Genomic DNA, 10362 nt, shown 5'->3' with positions numbered 1-10362 from the left:
AAAAAAAAAAAAAAAAAATCAAAATCATAAAATACTCAAAGGCGAAAAGAAAGGGGCAAAGTGTCATAGATCTAGATCGAAATCTAAAGATCTATCTAAAATGTTTTGGAAGATAGACAGTCTAAAGAAATTAGGAAAATCTTCCCCAAAGAGGTTATTCATCTGAAATGTTAAACGCCAGGATAAAAATAAAAATCTGATCAACTGGATAACAAAAACCTAAGTAAGAGCCCACAATAAGGATCTACACGTTCAGGAAAGTCTTTTAGGTAGAAACTAAAGAGTTCTCCAGCCATCTTGCTGTTTTAATCCCTCCACCAGGTACCCAGGCAGTCAGGAACCCAAACTCTGTGTTCTCTCTCATCTCGGGGCAGCTTTATTTCCTTTGGGCAGAGTGATCTCTGCAAGGCTGGCTCACAGCCATCCATTCCATCTTCCTTCCCAAATCATATTACCACAGTGTCTTTTAGAGACTCGGGTAGAGGCGTCTAAATGCGTTTCCTCTGGTAGTCACATGTGCATAAATACATTTACGGAAGACGAAATGGTGCAAAACAGAATAAAACCGCTTCTCAGAAAACAATTTTTAAAAAGGGACACCAAAAAATGGGCAAAAATGGAAAGGCCCATTTAAAAGGCTTCTCTTCCTAGTTTAGGCCGCTGGTTCACAGCGATCAGGTCCATTGGTCCGTGGGGAGAGACCACGGACCGCCCCGGGGGCAAACAGCGGGGGACTGAGCGGCGAGGGGCAGGCGAGCGCAGGGAGGAGCCGGGCAGGGCCGGCGCGACAGGTGCACGCGGCCCGGGGGGCGCGGACGCGCTCACACAGGTGGCGGGCGGCGCTGCGCGGGGGTCTGCGAGGAGCCCCGACGGCCGCGCGGGACTAACGAGCGCAGGCACGGAGGCGAGATTACAACCGAGCAGCAGAAAGGGACGGAGCCCCGGGGAGGAGGGGAAAGCATGCGATGGGAACGGGCTGGTTTCTAGTTTTCCTTTCTTACTCCTCCAGTAACTCACCAAGAAAATCACACTGAGAAGACGGGGGAAAGGAAAGGAAATGGGAAGGAGCGTCCAGGAGTCGCTAGTGCCGCCTCAGGAGACCGAGCCCCGCACCTGTGGGTCTCGCCCCGGCCCCGCCCCCGCGCACTGGCCTCTGCGTCTGCGCCTGCGCCGGTCTGCGCGCCTGCGCCCCACTCCCAGTCCGAGCCGCCTCGCGCGGAGCACCTGACTCTCCTACCGCGCTCCAGCCTACCCAAGCCCTCGGAGCTCCTTCGTCTCTTCCCTTCCCTCGTCACGCTCCGGCGTCGGCCGTGCGCCAGCGAAGCCTCAGCCGCTCGCCCCGCCCGCCGGGATTCGGGCATGCGCACAAGGGCCTATTGTGTGGCGCCTGCGCACCAGTTGCGTTTCCGACCGTAGCAGAATTTTTCTCTCCAAGTATGCAGAGATGGAAAGGAGTACAATTTTTTAGGGTACGTCATTTTCACCCCGTTACTCCCAAAGACACATACACAGTGGCTTCCATATGAACTTCTCAGGCAGGAGAAGGCGCTGCAGAAAGAGGGGCGGGAACCTAGACTGCTTCGCTGCCTTCCACTTCCCCGTCGCCTAGTAACTGTTGCCGCAGCAACTGCGCCGTCAACAACGCTAAGCAATCCCAAGAGGAATGGAAAAGGTTTTTTTTCTTTTCTTCCCGAGAGAAAACTGCTAACAAGGAGTCAGAGGGGGATTATGTGAGAGAGAAAGCTGAATTTCTTGAGAAGGCAAGGGAGTAAGAAAAGAAAGCGGAAGCAGTGAAGAAAGGGACGGAGACACTGGTACAGGGAGACAAAAGTTGAGGATAGTTTTAAAGGAGTCGTTTGGTGACCATGGATCCAACGTGCTCTTCTGAGTGCATTTATAACCTCATACCCAGAGACTTGAAGGAGCCTCCCCAGCCTCCTAGGTACGTGGGTAAGCAAAGATTACCACTTGAAACAAGAATGGGGAATAATTATTCCACTTCAGGAATAAGTATACGTATCATGGGACTTTAAAAAAATAAAGTATATTTTTGTCTCAATGAAGTAGCCTTGGATGACAACTTCTTAGAGAAGAGGTCGAAAAATCTAGGTATTTAGGATCTTGCGATTAACAGAGGGGGCGCTCCAGCCCTGCGAGATGGCCATTTTATTACGTTACACTTAGCTTCCCTTTAATGCGGTACGTAATTGTTTTGTAATTTATCTACTTGTCTGTAGGTGATGTGGTATATAACATAGTGTGAAATTTCACGTTGTTGCAAAGAGAAAATCACAATTTTTGATAGATGAAGCAAAGTAGATGGACTAGGTAGTTTCTAAGGTGTTTTTCAGATCTAATGGTTGAATAGGAGGAAGAATGGATGAATAGATATGAACCTCAAAATCTGTAATTAAGTTAAAACTTTTATATAGGTGTTAGAATCCCTTGTATTCCCCAAATCTTAAAGAGATAATCACAAAGTAAACACTCAAGTTACTCTCATGTGTAGGGAGTCAGAACTTATTTAAATCTATGGGGAGAAGGTAACTAGTGGGGAATACCCCATCCCTCCTAGGACTTGAAATGTTTCCAGTCTTTAACCTTTATCCTTTTCCTTATGCAAGAAAAACCACTCTAAAAGCACTGGGCTAAAAAACAGCCTCCGCAACTAATCGTTTTAGGGATCTTGAATAAAGTTTCATTTGTTTACTGCTCTGTCAAACAAATTAAATGTTCTAGAATCCCTCAGGTCCCTTTCAGATATCATGGCCAATTATTTTTATTAATAGTTACTTGGGGTGCATAACATCTTCAACAAGTGGACAAATCCTTCAATTTTAAGCCTGAGTATCTGGTTTTAACCAGAGAAGTAACTATATTGTATTTCCATTAGCTTCTCAAAATCTAGTAGAGATCAGAGAGAAGAATGTAAAGTAAGTTATGATACAATTGCTGAGTTTATGAGGAGTGTTCAAATTGCCTATTGCTGAACTAACTTTTGAGACCAAATCCTTGTGTTCTACACAAGATAAAAGCTCCTCCTCTCTGTAACACACTGGTAGATTGTGTTTTCTGTAGATTACTGAATTTGTTAAGATATTTTATTATGTAAGTATTCTGTTCATTGGTAAATTAAAAAGCTTAACTGCATCTAGCCAATTTTTTTCCAAAAAATTTATAGGAACAATCTATTCATTTGGCAAACATTAACCCAGCCCTTATTATATGTATAATATTGCCCTAGTGTATCAGGCATAGGGAATGTTGGAGTGATAGTACAAGCTTCTTGGTTTTACTATGATGGAATAAGTAGAAAAAGGACTATGGTAAAGAGGAATAGAAGGCATCTAAATGTGGTGCCAAAGAACACTTTATATTAGGGTGTAGTCAGTTTACACTGTCAACAACAACCATGAGGAGTTTTTGACTCCTCATGCATACAAACCACTCATTTATAAGAAAAGCATAATAAAACATTTAACCAGTTCTCTCTCACCACACTAGCATGAACTTGTCCTAACTCGATCTCCTCACTAACAGTATTAATCATAAGAAAGAATGTATTAAAGTTACAAGTCCTGTTTGCATCACCGTGTTATAAACCCATCTCCAAGAAAGCTCACCGCAGCTTTGCCAGCACTGGCAAGATTCTGACAGTTGACAGCTCTGTGATCTCCCACACCTCAGAGTTTACAGTCTTCTTGGGGAACTGAAATATGAACATTAAATTAAATGTTGATTAACCACAAAGTAATATATTATTGAAAACCTTAATGAAAGATGCAGACACTAAATGAAAGCTTTTAGAAGATGGATATATGTGACCAAAATCGAGTGAAGGGCACTTTCCTGTAGCTAATACTTAAAGTATAAAAGTGTTGAAGTCAATGGGAAGCCATGATTCCATTTTCAAAATTTGAGTTACCATGATATGCATGAGATGGTTTCCAAGATCTTCACCAAATCTGTCACCCTTCCATTGATGGCTGTAATTATTTAATATCTCCCATCATTCCTTCTCTCCCTTTTTTTAAAAGCAGTTTTCCAGATATGGTCTGAACAGCCCATGAAACTATCATCTCCTTTCTTTAATACTGGCACAATACTTTTATCCATGCAGACTAAGTTTCCATTAGCGTTTTGAAAGTTATGCCCCACTATTGGCTCACATGGAAAGTACCTTCATGGATTATAACTAAGGTTCATCTCTCCCATCTTCTAATTATGTATATGATTCTTTTTGATCTCAACTCATTAATCTACAGAGATAGTTTTGAATTATGAATCTTTCATACAGTCTATTAACTATTGTTCTCAGCATTGTGTCATTTGCAAATCTAATATGTATGTCTTTTATGTCTCCATCTGTCATTGAACAGGGCAAGTACTTTGCACTTCAGTAGGCTACGAGACTCCTCGCTAGGCTGACAGCAGTACTTTTTTTGAGTGTTCAGTCACCCAAATGGACCCATTAATTAGTTCATATTTCTCTACCTTATCATCAAGGATTTAATAAGAGGCTTTGCTAACATCAAAATGTAGATTATTGTGTCTAAAATATTTCTCTGATCTATGAGTCTAATAGTCTTATTTTTTAAAAAATTGTTGTTCATTTGTGGTGACCTGAAACTCCAAATGGGCTCATGTAATCATTTCTTCTCTATGAACTTAATACGGGTTGTCTCTACAACTCTTGCAGAAATTGACATCAGGTTCACCAGTATAGAGTTTCTGGTTGCATGCTTTTTGAAAACTGGAATATTTAACGCCGTAAACACCATTAGTTTTTAAAATGCCTTTCTGTTTTTCATTGTGATTAACTGTAACATGTAATCTGAATTTCATTTTTGGAGCTTCCCATTCTTCTTGAACTACATTCCATTTGATCCAGTGTTGACACTGTTATACCTCTATGTCCTGAAATCTTTATAACAACTCCTTGTGTAAAGTAGGGGTCAGTATCTGACTCTGCCGGGCAGTCCGTTCCTTGACCATTATGAATTCTTAGATTACGTGGTTATTTTCTCCTGAGATTCTTTTCTTTTCTACTTTGCTGACTAATTATAGCCAAGAATTCAGTCAAGGAAAGCAGTAACACTTTTAATAAACTTATATTCAAAGAAAGTCTAGACTATCTCAAAGTATTTTTTTGACATAATGTCATTTTATGCTAAAATTCCCATTGCTACAATATATGGTCTCAGAGTTTTATGATTAGAGTTAGAAGCTATTATTTATATTTTTCATATGGCTGGGTGGTCTTTACAGACTTCCACAATGATAACACTTATCTTCATCTCTTGTATTATTTTACCCAACTATTCTTCTCATGCTTCTATATTATATATATTTTTATATATGTGATATATATTGTGTATATCAGGCACTCAACTGAAGATGTGCTGTGATTAATAGAATCACCTGATGAAGGTAGAAGAATTGAAGGCCTGAGAAACTACATAGTAGAAGGGATCATTCAAAAAGACATTTTTCTGCTTCAGACATATGGGTGATCCACAAACAGGATTTTTGTCTGCAAGGAAAATTATAGCTTCTGTGTGCATTTACTGGTTTAATGTTCATTTTGAGTTATTGCCTCTAATTTGGACTTTCATAGATAATATAACAGTGGTAAAAGGTATTAGCACACTTCACTGGCATTTCACATATATCTAACAATGTTTTGAGAAGAAAATATGCCAACAATAATCCTTAAAATTATTTGCCAGGGAAATTTGTGGATAAGTGAGCTTTTGTGAATGTTAGACTAATTTTTTTAAAAGTATATTCAATTGTAGAACAAGGTTTAATATCTTAAGCAATTCCGTACAATATATTGTAGTATGAGACTTTGTACAAGTCAGGAAAGTGTGTCAGTCTGTCTATTTCTGTCTGTTATATTAATGACCTAGCACGATGACTCGAATTTTTAGAAAATAAGACTGTATCTGCTAGGACACAAGTAAAGTGAAGAGTTAACAGTTTCAGTTTTTAAAATTTTAATCAAGATAGATATCCAATAATCATAATGACAAGAATACTATTACTATTAATAATATGTTCAATGTATTAATATTTACAGCATGCCAGATAATGATTTTATGTTTTTCATAGTCATTATTTAATTCTCACAAGAATCCTATGAGATAAATAGTATTTCCCAATTTTACGGGAGAGGAAACTCAGTCTGAGAAAGTCGAGGCAGCTAGGAAGAACAAGGGCTTGAACTGAGACACAAATCTGATACCAAAGCCCATAATGTTAATAAGTTTGTGTGCTACCTTTTAGCCTGAGTGAATAAAACAAACCTAACAAGCGCTTTTTGCTTCAATAGCATCTGTCATTTTTTAGTCTTCTGATAATTTATTATGTATCAGATACTGTTTGATATTTATTTATATATTCCCTGGTTCTAATGCAATAAGATATTTTTTGATGAGTATATCAAAGCAAATGGGAAACGATGACAGAAAAGTAAGATAATGCTCCAAATGAGGTTATACATGAAATGTATGCTTTAAAATCTTGTATGTTTGCTTGAATTCTGAAGCTAATTTGACTCGGAGTTACTAGTAAGCAGCCAGCCCACAAAGGAAGAAAGATTCTTCCCATGATTCTTTAAAAATCACTTACACTCTAAGTCACAGCGCAGTGTACCAGAGAGGAGAGAACTCCACAGAGAGAGGGCTATGGAAATCTGCAGGAAGATTTCCCTGACATATTTGGTTGATAGCACTTGTGTAATGAAACTACCAAGGCTAGGGAGATGACCAATCGAAAGCAGTAGTTCCAGGTAAAGCTCATGTTCCCACCAGCCAGAATGGAGACACCTCCTAATACACAGGGCATTAAGTAGTGCACTCGGAAGTAGTATACATTGCCTCAGTAGTGGGCCCAAATTAGAACTAGACTAAAAGTCCTTCTAGACTTACCCTAAAATTTAAAAGCAAGCCTTAAAAGGATCACACCGTTTCCAACTATCATAACTGCATTCTGCATCCCAGAATAAAACTAAAGAAAAAATTTAAAGAATACCAAAAAAAAAAAGAAGAAGAAGAAGAAAGAAAGAAAAGAAAAGAAAAGAAAAATTTAGCAACCAACAATGTAAAATTCACAATGTTTAGCATGCAATCAAAAATTACCAGGCATGCAAAGAAGCAGGAAAATACAATGCATAACCAAGAGAAAAATTAGTCAATACAAACAGACATAGAAATGACATATATTAGAGAATTAGTAGAGAAGGACATTACAAGAGCTATTTTAAATATTCATCATATGTTCAAAAAAGTAGAGGAAAGCCCAATCAGGATATGGAGAGAAATGGAAGGGGTGAGGGAAGGAACTTACAAAGAATACCAAATCCAAAAGGAAAAAAGTATGATAGATAGGATTCATAGCAGCTAAGACATTGAAGAAGAAAATGTAGGTGAATTTGAAGACACAGTAATAGAACAACACAAAATGAAACACAGAGACAAAAAACTGAAAAGGAAAACAGAGAATTAGTGATCTTTGCACAACATCAAGGAGCCTAATAAAGTATAATTAGAATCACAGAAGAAGAGGAAAGAGATGGGGAAACAGAAGAAATATGTCAAGGGGAAATAATCTCAAGGAATTATGGGCTTTATACCAGACAGAGAAGTAAAATATGTTACAACACTAGGACAAAGGTGGGGGTGAATGCAAGTATTCTTTTGTAAGATTCTTATACCATATACGAAGTGGTATAACATTACTTGAAGGTAGGCTGTGATAAGTTAAACATGTATACTGTAAAGCTAGGGTTTTCACAAAATGAAACAAAACAAAAATAAAACAAAAACGAGACAGGATAAAAAGGGAAAAATGGGATTTATAGAGAATAGCAAGATGGAAAATTTAAACGCAAACTTTTTTTTAAAGTCCCATTAAATGCAAATGGTCTAAGCATACCAAATAAAAGTGAATGTTAGTTGGGTAAAATTTCTATGCTGTCTATAAGGAACCCTCTTCAAAAATAAACATTTAGGCCAGGCATGGTGGCTCATGCCTGTAATCCTAGTACTTTAGGAGGCCAATGTGGGAGGATCACTTGTGGCCAAGAGTTCAACACCAGCCTGAGCAAGAGCAAGACCCCATCTCTACAAACAATAGAAAAATTGGCCAGGTGTGGTACAGTGTGCATGTAGTCTTAGCTACTCAGGAGGTTGAGGTAAGAGGATCCCTTGAGCCCAGGAGTTTGAGGTTGCAGTGAGCTATGATGACACCACTGCACTCTAGCCCAGGAGACAGGATGAGACATTTAAATAAATAAACACACAGACAAGTAAAAAGTCCAAGAAAAGAAAAAGACACACTATTACAAATCAAAGGAATGCTGGAGTAACTATAATAACATCAGACAGAGTAGATTTTAGAAGACAGAATTTTAAAAGGAATAAAGGGTGTTATTTTACAATAAAGTGATCAGTTCTTCAAGAAGATATAAAAATCCTCAATGCTATGTACCTACTAACAGAGCTTCAAAACATATAGAGAAAAAGCTATTTGAATTAAAAGAAGAAATAGCCAAATCCACATACCTAGTTGGAAAATTCAGCACCTCTCTTTAAGTAATTAACAGAACAAGTAGACAAAATCAATAAGAATATAGAACATTTGAAAACACTATCAGCCAATTTTATCTAATTGTCATTTGTAGAATACTCTACAGTGCCAACAGTGGCAGAATACACTTTCAAGTGTATACAGAACATTTACTAACATAGACCAAACTTCGTGCCGTAACAGAAGTGTCAGAAAATTTAAAAGGATTAAAATCACACAAAACATATTCTCTAACTACAATGAAAATCAATTCGAAAGGTATCTGGGAAATGCCAAATATATGAAAACTAAACAAACATTTCTAGACAATCTCCTAAATGAAAGAAGATATCAAAAGGAAATTTAAAGGTATTTTGGGGTGAATGAAAATGAAACGCGGCATATCAAAATTTGCAGAATGCAGCTTAAGTGTAGCTTAGAGGTAAATTTATAGCTTTGAACACTTGTATTGGAAAAGCATAAAGTTTTAAAATCGAATACCTAAACTTGTACCTTAAGAAACTAAAAAAAAAAAGCAAAGCAAATGAAACCCAAAGTAAGGAGAAGAAATAATAAAGATTGGTGCAGAAATAATTAAAATGGAAAACGTGAACATTAGAGAAAGTCAATGAAATTCTGGTTCTTTGAGAAGATTAATAAAATTCATAGACCCCTAGCCAGACTTATCAGCAGAGAGAGAGAGAAAACACAAATTACTAACCTCAAGAATGAGAGAGGTGACATCACTACGGATGCTACAGATGTTCAAAGGATAATGTGGAAATACTGTGAACACCTTTACCCCGGCACCTCTTTCTTAGGGCAGAATGTCCATCTAGCTTGCTGAAGCCTGATGGGCAGGGCTCAGATAATTATTGTTTGTGGCTATTTTCCGTATGATATAGACTTAAATAACTTAGAAATGTATGCCTGTTTTTAAACTTTAAATAATTTTTACTAGAAGTTAATAAGTTTGTGTGCTACCTTTTAGCCTGAGTGAATAAAACAAACCTAACAAGCGCTTTTTGCTTCAATAGCATCTGTCATTTTTTAGTCTTCTGATAATTTATTATGTATCAGATACTGTTTGATATTTATTTATATATTCCCTGGTTCTAATGCAATAAGATATTTTTTGATGAGTATATCAAAGCAAATGGGAAACGATGACAGAAAAGTAAGATAATGCTCCAAATGAGGTTATACATGAAATGTATGCTTTAAAATCTTGTATGTTTGCTTGAATTCTGAAGCTAATTTGACTCGGAGTTACTAGTAAGCAGCCAGCCCACAAAGGAAGAAAGATTCTTCCCATGATTCTTTAAAAATCACTTACACTCTAAGTCACAGCGCAGTGTACCAGAGAGGAGAGAACTCCACAGAGAGAGGGCTATGGAAATCTGCAGGAAGATTTCCCTGACATATTTGGTTGATAGCACTTGTGTAATGAAACTACCAAGGCTAGGGAGATGACCAATCGAAAGCAGTAGTTCCAGGTAAAGCTCATGTTCCCACCAGCCAGAATGGAGACACCTCCTAATACACAGGGCATTAAGTAGTGCACTCGGAAGTAGTATACATTGCCTCAGTAGTGGGCCCAAATTAGAACTAGACTAAAAGTCCTTCTAGACTTACCCTAAAATTTAAAAGCAAGCCTTAAAAGGATCACACCGTTTCCAACTATCATAACTGCATTCTGCATCCCAGAATAAAACTAAAGAAAAAATTTAAAGAATACCAAAAAAAAAAGAAGAAGAAGAAGAAAGAAAGAAAAGAAAAGAAAAGAAAAAT

At 37.9% G+C, this 10362-nt stretch overlaps 2 protein-coding genes across 2 annotated transcripts in view; one reads left to right on the top strand and one right to left on the bottom strand.

The window, feature by feature from the left end:
* Positions 1-1167, bottom strand: part of THNSL1 (threonine synthase-like 1 (S. cerevisiae)) — a 9043-nt gene extending 7876 nt beyond the window's left edge. Inside the window, exon 1 of the mRNA XM_012644247.1 lies at positions 1018-1167. The gene's annotated coding sequence lies outside the window, so the exon portion shown is untranslated. The remainder of the gene's footprint in view (positions 1-1017) is intronic.
* Positions 1168-1635: 468 nt separating this feature from the next.
* ENKUR (enkurin, TRPC channel interacting protein) overlaps positions 1636-10362 on the top strand; it is a 43445-nt gene continuing 34718 nt past the window's right edge. Inside the window, exon 1 of the mRNA XM_012644211.1 lies at positions 1636-1942. Within this exon, the coding sequence (XP_012499665.1) occupies positions 1866-1942 (77 nt within the window). The 5' untranslated portion in view covers positions 1636-1865. The remainder of the gene's footprint in view (positions 1943-10362) is intronic.

The sequence above is a fragment of the Propithecus coquereli genome, unplaced genomic scaffold (genome assembly GCF_000956105.1).
Source record: "Propithecus coquereli isolate 6110/MARCELLA unplaced genomic scaffold, Pcoq_1.0 Scaffold103, whole genome shotgun sequence".
NCBI lineage: Eukaryota > Metazoa > Chordata > Mammalia > Primates > Indriidae > Propithecus > Propithecus coquereli.
The sequence above is the reverse complement of the archived record's forward strand: the minus strand, read 5'-3'. Positions and strand labels throughout refer to the sequence as shown.